The following is an 18,457-nucleotide window of genomic DNA, read 5'->3' as shown; positions in this document are numbered from 1 at the left end:
AACTAGCATAGATGTGAGAATCAGCAGACAAATATTCAAAGAGTTATTAACTGTATTTCATATGTTCAAATAGCTAGGTAGAGACATAAGAGATATTAAGAGAGTCAAATCAAACTTCCATAGGTGAAAGCTATAACATCTGAGTTGAAAAATACCCTGGATAGGATAAATATCAACTTAGACATTGCAGAAGAAAGGAATAGTGAACTTGAAGACACAGCAATGGAAACTATTCAAAATGAAATGTAGGGAGTAAATGAAGTTTAAAACTTCACAGAGTATCAGTAAACTGTGGGACAACTTCAAGCAGCCTAATAAACTTGAAATTAGAGTCCCCAAAGGGAGAGGAGAGAGTAGGGACATAGAAAAAGATATTTCAAAAGAAGTTAAAAATTCAGATAAAATCTGATGAAATCCATAAACCCATGGACCCAATAAGGTCAACAAACACTAAACACAACAGATATGAAAAAAATTCCAAAAAGCCACATCAAATCAAACTGCTTAAAGTCAGTGATAAGGAGAAAATCTTAAAACAAGCCAGAGAAAAGAGGCTTATTTTCCTCATGGGAACAAAGGAAGGATATTAATATATTTCTCATTAAGATCAATGCATGGTCTAAGACTGTACAGCAACATTCTTAATGTACTGAAAGTAAAACAATAATAACAACCGTCAAACTAGAATTCTATACCCAGAGAAATTATCTTTCATAATAAAGATGTCATAAAGACTTTTTCAGACACACAAAAGTTGAAAGAATTCACAACTATCAGATCCTACAAAAAAATCTTACAGGAACTCCTTTTGTTATAAGATAAATTATACCAGATGGAAATACGCATCTACATAAGGGTTAGAAGTGCATCAGAAATGGTAACGATATGGAAAAAGTATATGACTTTTCCTAATGATTTATGTATCTTTAATGGACATACTTCTCTGAAGAAAAGTGATGTACTGTATTATAGAGATCTTAGCACATGTATAATTAAAATGTATGCCAACAACAGCACAAGAGAGAAATGGAAGTATACTACTGTAAGGCTCTCATGTTATATGTAAAGTAGTAAAATTCACTTGAAGGTACACTGTGATAAAATAAAGATTATAATATAAACCCCAAAGAAACCACTAAAATAATCAAACAGTAGTTATAGATAATAAACCCACAAAGAAGATCAAATGTAATCATAGGACTCCTCAATTTACCAAAAGAAGGCAGACAATGAGAAATTGGGAACAAAGAACATATGGGACAACCAGAAAACAAAATAGCAAGATGATAGATTTAAACCCAAATATATCTACAATTACATTAAATTTAAAGATGCAGATACCCTCAATTAAATGGCAGAGGTCATCAACATCATTTGTCATTTGAGAAATGCAAATTAAAAACACAGTGAACTACCTCTATACAAGTATTAGAATAGCAAAAATAAAAAACAAGCAACAAAGAAACGGTTGAAGGTGCAGTTTTTGGTGTAAGAGAGCAGCAGAACTCTGATAAGTGCCAGTGGGAATACAAAATGTACAGTCACCTTGGAAAACAGTCTGGCAGTTTCTTATAAAGTTAGACATACACTCACAATATGACCCCACAATCTCTCTTCTAGGTGTTTATCTAAGAGAAATGAAAACATATGTTCACATAAAAACCTGCAGGCAAATATTTATGTTGGCTTTGGTCATGGACAGATATGAAAAATTATGAATAAATTATATTTCCTCCAACTGGTGAATGGATAAAGGAACTGTGATATATCCATACAATAAAATACTATTCATCAATAACATTCCACTGATATAGGCAACAACATGGATGAATTTTAAATGTCTAAAGCTAAGTGAAAGAAGCCATACTTATAAGGCAACATACTATATGATTCCATTTATATAATGTTCTGGAAAGGGCAAATCTAGGTGCAGAGGTTGTCAGAGAGTGGGCATGGGGAGTTGAAAATAAAGGGGCAGCACAAGGCAGTTTTTATGATTGATGGAAATGTTCTGTATCTTAATTGTTGTGGTGGTTATATGACTCTATGCACGTATTAAAACTCATAGAACTGGGGCTTCCCTGGTGGCACAGTGGTTGAGAGTCCGCCTGCTGATGCAGGGGGCACGGGTTCATGCCCCGGTCCGGGAGGATCCCACATGCCATGGAGCAGCTGGGCCCGTGAGCCATGGTCGCTGAGCCTGCGCGTCCGGAGCCTGTGCTCCGCAGCGGGAGAGGCCACAACAGTGAGAGGCCCGCGTACCACACACACACACACAAAAACCTCAGAGAACTGTATACCAAAAAGAGTACATTTTACTTATTAAGTAAAGTTTTTAAAAGTAGGTTTAGTTCAACTTTTATCAGGAAGTCATCCAGGTGCCTCCACTTGAATATTCCTCTCAGTCCCTAAGTTTGAAAGCCTAGTCCACTGGAAAAGCTCAGAAGAACTATGTTGTTTGTGTAGTCTCTATCATAGTTTGTTACAGATAGCTAATTACTGATTGAGTAGATACACAGTTTAGTCTGGACCATAAGGCATCATATTTTTATAACTCACATTCCCAGTGCTTTGGCAGTGCTAATTCTCATTAATTGCACATTATCTGTATGGACAGATCTAAATGGAAAAGCAACTAAATGGTTACTGCAATTATCTAGGTAATTAAACTTAAAGCACATATTTCATCCAAGCATCTGTTAGCATCCACAGCCAACAGGGAATGTTAAGAGTTTTGTTAACCACCCACAAAATGTATTTTAGGTTTTTTTTTTCCCTGAGTAGAAGTAATTGCATCAAAATTTTGTAAATTTAGTAAATTTTCATAGTCTATCCACTGTTTAGATTTTACATAAAAATTAAAATGACACACATGCTTATTTTTTTCTCTGCAGCCTATCCCAATGACTACCACATTTCTTACTTAACCAATGAAGGAGTTGTATATAACATTTGTCTGTGTAAAACACGATTAAGGAGACAGTGAATCAAATATAATAGTGGACATACCTGTCTGCCTTTACACTTTCTTTTCCTCTTATAAGTGACTTGAAAAAGAGAAATAAATGGAGCAACCTATGACTGTCTGTAGGGTCACCGACATTCTGTGTCAAGGTGTGAACATTATGTGGTGAGGTAAAAGATTTGAAAATGTTCTATGAATATAAAAAAGGCACTTTTTTAAAGTGCAGATAGTTGTTTATACATGGATAGTGTTTATGAAAAACAAAAATTGGGGGAAAAGTATTCAACATAAAGGAAAATCTAAGTTGAATATTCTACAAAAGATGAAATATATTGTCATTAACTTACAGTTAAAAAGAGAAAAATTGCTTATAACCAGGTACATGATGTTGCACAGCTCCAAGTCCAATGTGGTCACATTATTATCTATGTGAACAGTGACCCTTGAAGCTATTATTGTAGTGAATAAGCTGCATGATTCTACACAAAAAGCCTGCTTATAATTAAATGTAAATAATTAAATTCATGATTCAACTGTAGCATGTGCGATTACAAGTAAGTATGACAAAATATTAACAGTGTTATCTCTTAGTTGTAGGATTATATATGAATTAAATTTTCCAAATGTTCCACAATGGGAATAGTTGACTATATTAATTAGCGAAAAACTGTTTATTCCTATAAAAAGAGCAGCAAGTAAAAGCAAAGAAAACAACAAATGAAAAAAGCCAAAAAAAGTTTGGCTTCGAGTCATTGCGAAGGCACTTCTCAGCTGAGAAACCTTAGACATGTTATAAAACCTCTGAGTTTCTGTTCCCTTACTAGTAAAACAAAGAAAACACTTAACTCATGGAGTTGTTGCAAAAATTGTAAAAATAGCATTTAGGATGTAGTAGATGCTAAATAAATTTAACCACTATAATTCATCTTGAAAGAAGTTCACTAATATTAAAACAAACTTCTCTGGGATATCCTTTTAATGCCTAAATCTTCAAAGAAGTCATCAATCCTTTGTACACAATAATGTTTCCTTAAAACATGCATCTTGGAAAAAAACTAAAAATCCTCCTTCTTATATACTAGTACCCTAAAGGAGAAGGTTAAATTGAGTTTAAGGCAAATAACTCACAAGATAAATTCCACTTTATGAGATAAATTTGCAATCAATGCAGATTTCTTTTTCTGAAGTTCTTAACTCTGCTGAGAGTCTTCTTATATCCTCCAAAACTCTGATGGGTGAGGATTCTGATCACTACATTATAAGAGTGGGAAGTGTAGTAGAAGTGAATAGAGAGTTTGGATAAGAAGTTTACAAAGTGTTAATGAATGGAACTTGTACAAAAAGGTAGGAGTGTTTTTATGGTTGGAGAATGTGACATAGTTTCACAGAATCATTGGAAATAAAGCATTTTATTGATGAATTACTTCAGCAAAACAGGCCTATATTTTTCATATAATTATGGGCTTGGCCAGTCTATTGCTTGAGCTGTGTATTTATAGATAAAAGGAGGTATAAGAAGAGTTAAATTGGGGACCAACAAGAGAAGGGAATAAAAATGCAATGAAAGGATTGCTACTAACTGAGCATCTGCTATGAGCCGAATGTATACTTCACATATATGTCACTGAAAACATATGGAACATATTGCAAGGCAAATATAGAAAGAAAAGCAACTATTTTGTGAACACGGGTTGATTGTAAAATGCATTTATATATATATATTTATTTATGTAATGTACTTTTAATCAAATTTTGTTAAGATTTGTATCAATTATTGGGTATTTATATAATAACTATAGTTGTATCTTACAGCATAGTTACTGAAAATATATGTGCTGTAGTTTTTAGGATTATAACCTGAAATTTCTTGCTAATATTGTCCAACTATACAATTACCATTTAAAATTATGTCATAACTTTAGGCAAATTAAAAAGATAATCACTTATCTTAATTATCAAATATTTTTTTAAAATGTATATAACTGCAACAAAATTTTAATCTAAGATAAATAATTTTAGAAGTAGAATATGAATAAAGTATCTTGTCCCTAAATATGGTAAATAAAATATTGAATTTCTAAAAATATTTAGGTATAGTAACCTTTTTGTTCAATACTCTAATGGTATACAAAAGAAGCTCATTTCCAGTCGTCCTAAAAGCTTATTCTTATATGAGGCATAGTTTACATTACATATAGAAACACACATTGGCTATTCACACTGTTGACATTGTTTGGAGTTCTTTATCTGTGTCACCTCTCAACATTACACAGACCTACAGCACCATTTGAGGACCCCCGAGAAAATGGGCTGTGGATAGTGAAAATGGGGGACAGGCTTCAGAATGAGTGAGCAAACTCTGTAAAAATGTAAAACAGTTTTGCCAAAATTGTTACCTTTAAATGCCCTTCACAATTCTAGCGTTCCAATCCCTACATTCTCCCAAAGTACCCTTGGCCTTTTAACCGGGCAGTTTAAAAGACAAAAAATGAAGTGTTAATGACTTTAGCACAAATAGTATAACTGTAAATTGGTTTTCTGAGGTTACTCTCTAAAGACAGTTCTTTGGCTGTTCTTAACCAAATACTTACCCTCATTAAATCTAAGCTTCATGTATAATATTTTCAAAAGAATCTTGAAACTATTTCATGAAATGAAATACTAAATTAACAAGAGAAGTTACCATGAAGTAAGTAAAGTATAGAGGCCAAAGCTACAAAATTATAGATTGAGATGTTTAATTAATTTGAAAAAAGACAAATGTCTAAATTTATACATAAACCCTCGTGATACTGGAGTAAATTATTTGAAGAGTTACTTCAATGTTTAATCTCACATTGTCTTGTCAGTCAAAATTACATTATAGTCATGCAGAACTATAAACATACCTATTTAAAAAACCTAACTTACCCCCAAATTGTTTGAAGTATCCAGACGCTGAAAGATCTGAATTTGAGTGCTCTAGCTTAGCTATTCATTTATAGCTTTCATTCACAAGTTAATTGTGTCAGCCAGTCAGAATTATATTTTTTAGTTAAATCAATATTTAACTTTAGTAAGATAGATTACAAGCCAGACAATTAATGTTTAATTAATGTTTTGCTGACTTATCAAAATATTTTCAGTCTCTCTGTAGTGGTCTGTTATTTTTGCCACGAAGCATCTATCCCTTTCAGGTAATATTACCCTCATCATTCTTTACCCCACTCTCAATCTATAAACTTTGGATGAACTTGATCCCATCTTGTCTCAGAGTTAAGCATAAAACACTGAAAGAACTTATTTCCCTAGCCAATCAGAAGAATATAATTCCCCAAGCACAGTGTGAGGTTCAAAGATATGTACTTGCCCAATCAAAATCGGTGAGATGCAGTGGGACCTTAAAACATTTTCTTCCCCCTGTGGGGTGTGAACTTAGAATCAGGTAGGTATGATAGTTCCCTATCATAGTACCTATTGCCATCATAGTGTTAGCTAACACATGCATCACATCACATCACATCACATAATTACCATTTAGTGTGTGGTGAGAACATTTAAGATCTACTGTATTAGCAACTTTCAAGTATATAATACAATACCTGTTAACTATAATCACTCAGCTGTACATTAGTTCCCCAGAACTTATTCATCTTATAACTGGAAGCTTGTACTTTTTTTTTTTTTTTTTTTTTTTTTTTTTTTTCTTTTTGCGGTATGTGGGCCTCTCACTGCTGTGGCCTCTCCCGTTGCGGAGCACAGGCTCTAGACGCGCAGGCCCAGCGGCCATGGCTCACGGGCCCAGCCGCTCCGCGGCATGTGGGATCCTCCCAGACCGGGGCACGAACCCGTATCCCCTGCATCGGCAGGCGGACTCTCAACCACTGCGCCACCAGGGAGGCCCGGAAGCTTGTACTTTTTGACCAACATCTCTTTTCCTCCACTTCCCACGCTCTAGTTAACGACCATTCTAGTCTCTGTGTCTATAGGTTCAGCTTTTTTAGCTTCCACATGTGATATCATACAGTATTTCTCTTTCTCTCTCTGACAAATTACTTAGCATAGGGTGCCCGAGACTCATCCATGTTGTCACAAACTGCTGGATGTCTTCTTCCCTGTGGCTGAATAATATTCCATCACACACACACACACACACACACACACACACACACACACACACACCTTCCACATCTTTTTTTTTTAACATCTTTATTGGAGTATAATTGCTTTACAATGGTGTTGTTAGTTTCTGCTTTATAACAAAGTGAATTAGCTATACATATACATATATCCCCATATCTCTTCCCTCTTGTGACTCCCTCCCTCCCACACTCCCTATCCCACCACTCTAGGTGGTCACAAAGCACCGAGCTGATCTCCCTGTGCTATGCGGCTGCTTCCCCCTAGCTATCTATTTTGCATTTGGTAGTGTATATATATCCATGCCACTCTCTCACTTCATCCTAGCTTACCCTTCCCACTCCCTGTGTCCTCAAGTCCATTCTCTATTAGGTCTGCATCTTTATTCCCGTCCTACCCCTAGGTTCTTTATGACCATTTATTTTTTCTTTTAGATTCCATATATATGTGTTAGCATACGGTATTTGTTTTTCTCTTTCTAACTTACTTCACTCTGTATGACAGACCCTAGGTCCATCCACCTCACTACAAATAACACAATTTTGTTTCTTTTTATGGCTGAGTATTCCATTGTATATATGTGCCACATCTTCTTTATCCATTCATCTGTGCTGATGGACACTTAGGTTGCTTCCATGTCCTGGCTAATGTAAATAGAGCTGCAATGAACAATGTGGTGCATGACTCTTTTGAATTATGGTTTTCTCAAGGTATATGCCCAGTAGGGGGATTGCTGGGTCGTATGGTAGTTCTACTTTTAGCTTTTTAAGGAACGTCCATACTGTTCTCCATAGTGGCTGTATCAATTTACATTCCCACCAACAGTGCAAGAGGGTTCCCTTTTCTCCACACCCTCTCCAGCATTTATTGTTTCTAGATTTTCTGATGATGGCCATTCTGACTGGTGTGAGATGATATCTCATTGTAGTTTTGATTTGCATTTCTCTAATGATTAATGATGTTGAGCATCCTTTCATGTGTTTGTTGGCATCTGTATATCTTCTTTGGAGAAATGTCTTTGGAGAAATTTAGGTCTTCTGCCCATTTGGGGATTGGGTTGTTTTTTTTCATATTGAGCTGCATGAGCTGCTTGTAAATTTTGGACATGAATCCTTTGTCAGTTGTTTCATTTGCAAATATTTTCTCCCATTCTGAGGGTTGTCTTTTCATCTTGTTTATGGTTTCCTTTGCTGTGCAAAAGCTTTTAAGTTTCATTAGGTCCCATTTGTTTTTGTTTTTATTTCATTTCTCTAGGAGGTGGGTCAAAAAGGATCTTGCTGTCATTTATGTCATAGAGTGTTCTGCCTATGTTTTCCTCTAAGAGTTTTATTGTGTCTGGCCTTACATTTAGGTCTTAATCCATTTTGAGTTTATTTTTGTATGTGGTGTTAGGGAGTGTTCTAATTTCATTCTTTTACATGTAGCTGTCCAGTTGTCGCAGCACACCTTATTGAAGATGCTGTGTTTTCTCCATTGTATATTCTTGCCTTCTTTATCAAAAATAAGGTGACCATATGTGCATGGGTTTATCTCTGGGCTTTCTATCCTGTTCCATTGATCTATATTTCTGTTTCTGTGCCAGTACCATACTGTCTTGATTACTATTACTCTGTAGTATAGTCTGAAGTGAGGGAGCCTGATTCCTCCAACTCCGTTTCTCTTTCTCAAGATTGCTTTGGCTATTTGGGGTCTTTTCTCTTTCCATACAAATTGTGAAATTTTTTGTACTAGTTCTGTGAAAAATGCCATTGGTAATTTGATAGGGATTGCATTGAATCTGTAGATTGCTTTGGGTAGTATAGTTATTTTCACAATGTTGATTCTTCCAATCCAAGAACATGTATATCTCTCTATTATCATCTTTAATTCCTTTCATCAGTGTCTTATAGTTTCTGCATACAGGTCTTTTGTCTCCTTAGGTAGGTTTATTCCTAGATATTTTATTCTTTTTGTTGCAGTGGTAAATGGGAGTATTTCCTTAATTTCACTTCCAGATTTTTCATCATTAGTGTATAGGAATGCAAGAGATTTCTGTGCATTAATTTTGTATCCTGCTACTTTACCAAATTCATTGATTAGCTCTAGTAGTTTTCTGGTAGCATCTTTAGGATTCTCTATGTACAGTATCATGTCATCTGCAAAGAATGACAGCTTTACCTCTTCTTTTCCGATTTGAATTCCTTTTCTTTTTCTTCTATGATTGCTGTGGCTAAAACTTCCAAAATGATGCTGAATAATAGTGGTGAGAATGGGCACCCTTATCTTCTTCCTGATCTCGGTGGAAGTGGTTTCAGTTTTTCACCATTGAGGACTATGTTGGCTGTGGGTTTGTCATATATGGCCTTTATTATGTTGAGGAAAGTTCCCTCTATGCCTACTTTCTGCAGGGTTTTTATCATAAATCGGTGTGGAATTTTGTCAAAAGCTTTTTCTGCATCTATTGAGATGATCTTATGGTTTTTCTCCTTCAATTTGTTAATGTAGTGTATCACATTGATTGATTTGCATATACTGAAGAATCCTTGCATTCCTGGGATAAACCCACTTGATCATGGTGTATGATCCTTTTAATATGCTGTTGGATTCTGTTTGCTAGTATTTTGTTGAGGATTTTTGCATCTATGTTCATCAGTGATATTGGCCTGTAGTTTTCTTTCTTTGTGACATCTTTGTCTGCTTTTGGTATCAGGGTGATATTGGCCTCGTAGAATGTGTTTGGGAGTGTTCCTCCCTCTGCTATATTTTGGAAGAGTTTGAGAAGGATAGGTGTTAGCTCTTCTCTAAATGTTTCATAGAATTCACCTGGGAAGCCATCTGGTCTTGGGCTTTTGTTTGTTGGAAGATTTTAAATCACAGTTTCAATTTCAGTGCTTTTGATTCGTCTCTTTATATTTTCTTCCTGGTTCAGTCTCGGAAAGTTGTGCTTTTCTAAGAATTTGTCCATTTCTTCCAGGTTGTCCATTTTTTTGGCATAGAGTTGCTTGTAGTAATCTCTCATGGTCCTTTGTACTTCAGCAGCATCAGTTGTTACTTCTTTTTCATTTCGAATTCTATTGATTTGAGTCTTCTCCTTTTTAAATCTTTATGATTTCTTTCCTTCTGCTAACTTTGGGTTTTTTTGGTTCTTCTTTCTCTAATTGCTTCAGGTGTAAGGTTAGGTTGTTTATTTGAGATGTTTCTTGTTTTTTAAGGTAGGATTGTATTGCTATAAACTTCCCTGTTAGAACTGCTTTTGCTGCATCCCATAGGTTTTGGGTTGTCGTGTTTTCATTGTCATTTGTTTGTAGGTATTTTTTGATTTCCTCTTTGATTTCTTCGGTGATCTCTTGGTTACTAAGTAGTGTATTATTTAGTCTCCATGTGTTTGTATGTTTTACATATTTTTCCTGTAATTGATATCTAGTCTCATAGTGTTGTGGTCAGAAAAGATACTTGACATGATTTCAATTTTCTTAAATTTACCAAGGCTTGATTTGTGATCCAAGATATGATCTATTCTGGAGAATAATAAATAATAATAAACAACATACATAATAAATAAGTATGTAGTATACTACCTATAAGTCCTATGAGGAAAAACAAAACAAACAAAACAAGCAAGGTCAGGGAGATCAGGAGTGGTAGGATTGCTATATTGAAAAAATGACATCTGAGCAAAATCATGAAGAGACAGTTAGACTTCTAGGGAAGGAAATTTTCAGGCAGAGGAAACAGCCAGTGCAAAGGTTCTAAGAAAGACCCTGCCTGGTATGTTCAAGGAACAGCAAGGAGGCCTGCAATGCTGGAGCTAAAGAGCCAGTTCAGTGAAGGAAGAGCTGAGGTCAAAGAGGTATGGGAAAGTGGAGGTGTAGCCCCCGAGTCAGGTTGGATTTGTAAACCATTGTGAGGGCTTTGGCTTTTATTGAGACTATGGTTGAATACTGGATATGTTTAGAAGGTAGGGGCAAAAGTTTTTATGATTGGCTGTGGACTGTGACAGAAAAAGACGTCTATGCTGAACCCAGGTTTTTTGACTAAGGCAACTAAAAAGATGTTTCTCTGTGTTTTAACTGAGATGTGTCTTTCTGTATTTTTGTAAAATGTATTAATATATAAATAATGTAAAGCCATTCTATATCCCACACATTATAAAAGTTTTCTTATTTTGTTTTTGTTAATAATGTTTGTGACGTACAGATTTTATTTTTTTAATTTGTATGGAGGCAAATTGATTAATATTTGCCATTTAGTTTCTCTGTCTTGGCTTTCATTATTCTGCATACATAAACATTTGCCTATGTTTTCTCCTTACTGCTTTATATTTAATATGTTACTATATCTATAACTAATTTTGAATATGTTATAATTAAGACATTAAACTCTTTTTCAGTTGTCATTTATTCTTGTGTCATTACTTGAAAAGTTATTCACATCATCTACAAAATTATGTTTTGGAGTTTTCCTTTTACTCCCTTAAATGCATATATATTCTGCTGCCAGTATCAAATTTTTAAAATTATTGCTGTTTTGGAATTTGCTTTTCTGTTTCATAGTTAAAGTTATAAACACGACTCTCATTATTCAAATTTTCTTGGCTCATCTCAATAATTTGTTATTCCAAGTTAATTAGGAAGAGCTAAGCCATCTCTTCTGGAGATTTTGATGGAAGTCATGTTAAACTTACAGGCGAGTTTAATAAGAATTGCCATTGCTACAGCATTAAATCTTCCATTCCATGAAGAAGTCTTTGAATACTTGAAGAATTCTATACTTATCACTCAATCTTAAAAATAAAATATATGAGTGGCTCTGAATGTTGCTCTCTTTTAGTTTCCTGGTTCTTAGTTCATTCTATCCATTTGAGATCTGTATGATCTTCAGTTGAGAGATTCCTTTCATCATATCTGTAGTTACTTCTTCTGTTGTCTCCTCTTCAGCAATACTAGGTATCTGTATTTTTGCATTTTAATTATTTTCCCCAAAAATTATTCCTCAGTCTTCTCTATTATATTACCTTATTCTGTAGGTTATTAAAAACGAGTTTTCTAGGGCTTCCCTGGTGGTGCAGTGGTTGGGAGTCCACCTGCCGATGCTGGGGACATGGGTTCGTGCCCCGGTCTGGGAGGATCCCACATGCCATGGAGCGGCTAGGCCCATGAGCCATGGCCACTGAGCCTGCGTGTCCAGAGCCTGTGCTCCACAACGGGAGAGGCCACAACAGTGAGAGGCCCGCATACCGCAAAAAAAAAAAAAAAAAAAAAGTTTTCTACATTATAATTCTACTCTTTCTTGTTTTTAATGTTGACATTAAATTTGATGTTGACCTTAGTTTCTTAACTGTGTCAGTTCCATTTAATCACGGTCAGTTGCTTGATCATCTTGCTCTTCACTTGTTCCTTCACGGGTTACTGTTTCCTTAAATATTATTGAGAACACCAAGCAATTCTTTGTGAAATTTCCTGTAATAAATCTTTTAAAAAGTCAACCTTATTTCTCAGTCTTGATTGTTGGATCTTTCTTATGTTGCTGATACTGAATTAGGCACCATTTTGTTGTTGTGTTTTTTTCCTGTTCACCTCTGCTTGAACAATGAGAGATGAGTATCTAGCTCTGGCACTTGCCCATCTATACATTATCCTTGGTTCCTTTTACTGTACAGATGTATGGAATTAAATTTCTCTTTCTCATAGTGAGCTCATGTGCTGTTTTATATACAAAGATTCTAGCTAATGCCTGGCCACGACTTACAGCATATGCTTCTTCTAGACTGAGGAAGAAACTCTTTTGTTTCTCTTTCCAGTTATGATATACAGGGAGAAGACTATATTCCAGAACAATATAAATCCTTTACATTTAAGTGCCAGAAACAGAGCATGTAAAACTATAACAACTACACTTCTTTATTCATACTCAGCATCCTGAGGCTCAGAGAGGTATTAATGGAGGAGATAGTGCAACAACCATGACCTCTTTAAAATCTATTTTTTGAGGACTACAAAGTTCTATTTGTAGGACTACAGTTTCTATTCTTATATTTAGCATAGGTTTTCATTGTTAAAATAATAGATAGAGAGATCAGTTGAAGATTAAAAATCTTAAAGCTCTAGTCCTTTAAACATGACCCCCCCAAAAAAAACTTTCTGTTTCTCTCTCTGATATACTTTGGTAGGGAATGGTTTTGCTAATGTTCCTAACTGAAAATGTCCATATATTTTGGTATTTTTGTAAGTATTTCAGTCAAAGGCAAAATTATAATTACCCCTTGTTGTCTCTCCATTACAATGACATTATTTTAATAAATTTTTTAATTTTCTTATTTTTTGGCTGTGCTGGATCTTCATTGCTGTGTGCAGGCTTTCTCTAGTTGTGGTGAGCTGGGTCTACTCTTCATTGTGGTGTGCGTGCTTCTCATTGTGGTGGCTTCTCTTGTTGCGGAGCATGGGCTCTAGGCCCACGGGCTTCAGTAGTTGCGGTGCTTGGGCTCAGTAGCTGTGGCACATGGGCTTAGTTGCTCCATGGCATGTGGGATCCTCCCGGACAGGGTTTGAACCCTGTGTCCTCTGCATTGGCAGGCGGACTCAACTACTGTGCCACCAGGGAAGTCCCCACTCACTGACTTTTGAATGACTAAATATTCTCATACCAAAAGTTTACAAAATAACATACTTCAAAGAATTTTCCCAGTTCTCCTTTGTTGAAGTAGACATCATCTAAATGCATATGCTTACCACTTATTATTTTTATTCTCCAGAAATTCTTATTTACTGTGTTTGACATTCACAAAAAGGTAATTGGGAAATCAAGTATATAAATACAGGAACATAAACAGAGATAAAGAGAAAGTGTTGCAGTCAACCAAAGAAGAGAGATTTCTAGCAATCAGAAACCCATTGAAATGATGATAAAGTTCTAAGGCAGACATTTGTCTCACTTTTTTCATGTTTATTGTGTCTCAAGAAATGATTGTATGTGTTTTTTGTTTGCTTGGGTAATGTAATTCCAAAATAAATCTCATCTAAGCCAAAAAAATTTTTGTATCTTTTAGATATTCCAACATTTATATAAAATACGATATTTTAATTTTATTTATTTTAATACAATAAACAGATATTCGAATACATGAATTTTTAAACCACTCCCTAGCAAAGCAATATTTTCAAGTTTAAAAGATAACACTGAAATCAAAATTTAGTTTTCTTACCTTTCTGGATATGTAAGTGATTTTAACTTGAGACGCTGAATAGTGTATTTGCATGTGGAACATTGCTGATTTGAGCTCTGAAAATATGCCAAACTAATGCTTGAAATATTTACAACATCATTTAAAAACTGAGCAAGAATCTTGAATTCTTGAAGTTTATAAAATAATCTGTTCTTCCTAAAGAGAAAATTTCATATCTCATCATATTAGTACTCCAAAATGTAATACAACTTCAAAATCAATACAATCTTATAAACATTAGATAGAAATACCAATATTATAGGGAAAAGGCCAAACAATAAAATACGTGGTAAAGTATTTATTAAAATAATTTAAACAGTAATTAAAAACAAAATAAAATAATAATATATATATCCCCACATTCAAATATTTTGAGAAAACTTTTCTGAGAAAAAATGGGACATCTTGTCTTTCCAACTTGGTATCTAGATTGTACATATTACTAAGATTAGAGCAGTCACATTTTGCTTCTTTTTATAGGCCCCTGAACAACTATTGCCATTCTTTGGATAGACTGAGCCCTCAGATAGTGATCCTTTGTTGTTCTGTGCCACTTTATCACTTCATGGGTCTGCCTGGCTCCAAAGGAAACAGCAAAGGAGTATGAGGAGGAGGAGAAAGGTAAGAAAGAGGAGGAGGAGGAAAGAAAGGGAAGGGGGAAGGGACGGAGGTGGGTGTAAGATACAAAGGAAAGGATGGAAGGGGATGAAGGAAGGAGAGAAGAGAAGGAAAGGGAAAGAAAAACAAGAGGAAAGGAAACAAAAAAATCTGTTGAACTAATTTCTTCCTTTGAGGCAACAATGACTGACTTGAGCAAAGGCAACTATCACACATAGAATAGCTGAAAAGCAACCAGCGGGACACCCAGCCCTTCTGCCATCTTGTATTTGTCCCTGCTTTCTTCTCCTTTTGATTCTCCCACAGCATCTAGATCCAAAAAAGGTTGTTATCAATCCCCTCAAAACCCATCCCTGCTCCCTTGTGGCAGAGTGACTACCTCCTCTTTCACAGAATATAATATCATTGGTCATATCTCTAATTTCTGTCCAAGATCTTATCTAGATTTCTCAGAGATACTTCAGAGTCAACATATCCAGATGGCAACATGTTGTCTTCCCCCCAAAACTCACATCTGCTCCACTGGTTCCAAATACCAACTGTGTGCTCCACCAAGCCTCTGCCCCCAGCTGAGCCCTGTCTGATGAGACCCAGACACATATACCTGCTGTTATTCACCATGTCTACTTGGATATCTCAAGGATGCCTAAAGGTCACTAAGTTCAAATTTAATGACATCTTTCCCAACACTCACCTCTCACCAAAAAAGAAAAACAAAAACCCTAAAACAGAGGTCCCCAACCCCCGGGCTGTAAACCAGTACCAGTCCATGACCTGTTAGGAACCAGGCCACACAGCAGGAAGTGAATGGCAGCCGAGCAAGTGAAGCTTCATTTGCTGCTCCCCATCATTCACATTACCACGTGAACCATCGCTAGCATTACCAGCTGAACTCCCCCCGTGCCCAAGCAGTCCTTGGAAAAAGTGTTTTCCACAAAACCGGTCCCTGGTGCCAAAAAGGTTGGACACTGCTGCCCTAAAACTTAGAAATTTTCTTATAATTTTAAATGGCACCACTATCTATTGCCCAAGCCAGACAACTAGGCTTTGCCCTTGAGATCATCCTCTCTTTATTTTTTAATTAAAAAAAAAAATTTAGCATCTTTATTGTAGTATAGTTGCTTTACAATGTTGTGTTAGTTTCTGCTGTGTAACTAAGTGAGTCAGCCATATGCATACATATATCCCCATATCCCCTCCATCTTGCGTCTCCCTCCCACCCTCCTTATACCACCCCTCTAGGTGGTCACAAAGCACCGAGCTGATCTCCCTGTGCTATGCAGGTGCTTCCCACTACCTATCTGTTTTACATTTGGTAGTGTATATATGTCAATGCTGCTCTCTCACTTCGTCCCAGCTTATCCTTCCCCCTTCCTCTGTCCTCAAGTCCCTTCTCTACGTCTGTGTATTTATTCCTGTCCTGCCCCTAGGTTCATCAGAACCTTCTATTTTTTAGATTCCATGTATATGTGTTAGCATACGGTATTTTTCTCTTTCTGACTTACTTCACTCTGTATGACAGACTCTAGGTCCACCCACCTCACTACAAATAACTCAATTTCGTTTCTTTTTATGGCTGAGTAATATTCCATTGTATATATGTGCCACATATTCTTTACCCATTCATCTGTCGATGGACACTTGGGTTGCTTCCATGTCCTGGCTGTTGTAAATAGTGCTGCAATGAATATTGTAGTACATGACTCTTTTTGACTTATGGTTTTCTCAGGGTATATGCCCAGTAGTGGGATTGCTGGGTCATATGGTAGTTCTAGTTTTAGTTTTTTAAGGAACCTCCATACTGTTCTCCACAGTGGCTGTATCAGTTTACATTCCCACCAACAATGCAAGAGGGTTCCCTTTTCTCCACACCTTCTCCAGCATTTATTATTTGTAGAGTTTTTTATAATGGCTATTCTGACTGGTGTGAGGTGATACCTCACTGTAGTTTTGATTTGCATTTCTCTAATGATTAGTGATGTTGAGCATCCATTCATGTGTTTGTTGGAAATCTGTATATCTTCTTAGGAAAAATGCCCATTTAGGTCTCCTGCCCATTTTTGGATTGGGTTATTTGGTTTTTTGATATTGAGCTAAATGAGCTGCTTGTATATTTTGGAGATGAATCCTTTGTCAGTTGCTTCATTTGCAAATATCTTCTCCCATTCTGAGGGTAGTCTTTTCATCCTGTTTATGGTTTCCTTTGCTGTGCAAAAGCTTTGAAGTTTCATTAGGTCCCATTTGTTTATTTTTGGTTTTATTTCCATTTCTCTAGGAGGTGGGTCAAAAAGGATCTTGCTGTGATTTATGTCATAGAGTGTTCTGCCTATGATTTCCTCTAAGAGTTTTATAGTGTCTGGACTTACATTTAGGTCTTTAATCCATTTGGAGTTTACTTTTGTGTATGGTGTTAAGGAGTGTTCTAATTTCACTCTTTTAAGCTGTCCAGTTTTCCCAGCACCACCCATTGAAGAGGCTGTCTTTTCTCCATTGTAAATTCTTTCCTCCTTCATCAAAGATAAGGTGACCATATGTGTGTGGGCTTATCTCTGAGCTTTCTATCCTGTTCAATTGATCAATATTTGTTTTTGTACCAGTACCATACTGACTTGTTTACTGTAGCTTTGTAGTTTAGTCTGAAGTCAGGGAGCCTGCTTGCTCCAGCTCCATTTTTCTTTCTCAAGATTGCTTTGGCTATTTGGGGTCTTTTGTGTCTCCATACAAATTTTAAGATTTTTTGTTCTAGTTCTTTGAAAAATGCCAGTGGTAGTTTGATAGGGATTGCATTGAATCTGTAGATTGCTTTGGGTAGTATAGTAATTTTCACAATGTTGATTCTTCCAATCCAAGAACACAGTATATCTCTCCATCTATTTGTATCATCTTTAATTTCTTTCATCAGTGTCTTATAGTTTTCTGCATACAGGTCTTTTGTCTCCTTAGATAGGTTTATATCTAGGTATTTTATTCTTTTTTGTTGCATTGGTAAATGGGAGTGTTTCCTTAACTTCTTTTTCATATTTTTTGTCATTAGTGTAAGGAATGCAAGAGATTTCTGTGCATTGATTTTGTATCATGCTACTTTACCAAATTCATTGATTAGCTCTAGTAGTTTTCTGGTAGCATCTTTACAATTCTCTATGTATAGTATCATGTAATTTGCAAACAGTGACAGTTTTACTTCTTCTTTTCTGATTTGGATTCCTTTTATTTCTTTTTCTTCTCTGATTCCTGTGGCTAAAACTTCCAAACCTATGTTGACTAATAGTGGTGAGAGTGGGCAACTTGTCTTGTTCCTGATCTTAGTGGAAATGGTTTCAGTTTTTCACCATTGAGAACAATGTTGGCTGTGGGTTTGTCATATATGGCCTTTCTTATGTTGAGGTCGGTTCCCTCTATGCCTACACTCTGGAGAGTTTTTATCATAAACGGGTGTTGAATTCTGTCAGCTTTTTCTGTGTCTATTGACATGATCATATGGTTTTTATCCTTCAGTTCATTAATATGGTATATCGCAATGATTGATTTGCACATATTGAAGAATCCTTGCATTC

The 18,457-nt window shown here is 35.8% G+C and overlaps 1 protein-coding gene across 6 annotated transcripts in view; it reads right to left on the bottom strand.

The window, feature by feature from the left end:
* Positions 1-18,457, bottom strand: part of LIPI (lipase I) — a 62,364-nt gene that overhangs the window by 2,906 nt on the left and 41,001 nt on the right. For 5 of the 6 annotated variants that reach the window (XM_081235301.1, XM_081235302.1, XM_081235304.1 and 2 more), the window contains one exon: positions 14,265-14,441. The exons of the other annotated variant lie outside the window; for it this stretch is intronic. In XM_081235301.1, coding sequence (XP_081091427.1) covers positions 14,265-14,441 — 177 coding nt within the window. The remainder of the gene's footprint in view (positions 1-14,264; positions 14,442-18,457) is intronic. 6 annotated transcript variants of the gene reach the window in all.

Source organism: Mesoplodon bidens (genome assembly GCF_964165515.1).
Source record: "Mesoplodon bidens genome assembly, chromosome: 5".
Lineage (NCBI taxonomy): Eukaryota > Metazoa > Chordata > Mammalia > Artiodactyla > Ziphiidae > Mesoplodon > Mesoplodon bidens.
This window is presented reverse-complemented; position numbering and strand designations above follow the sequence as displayed.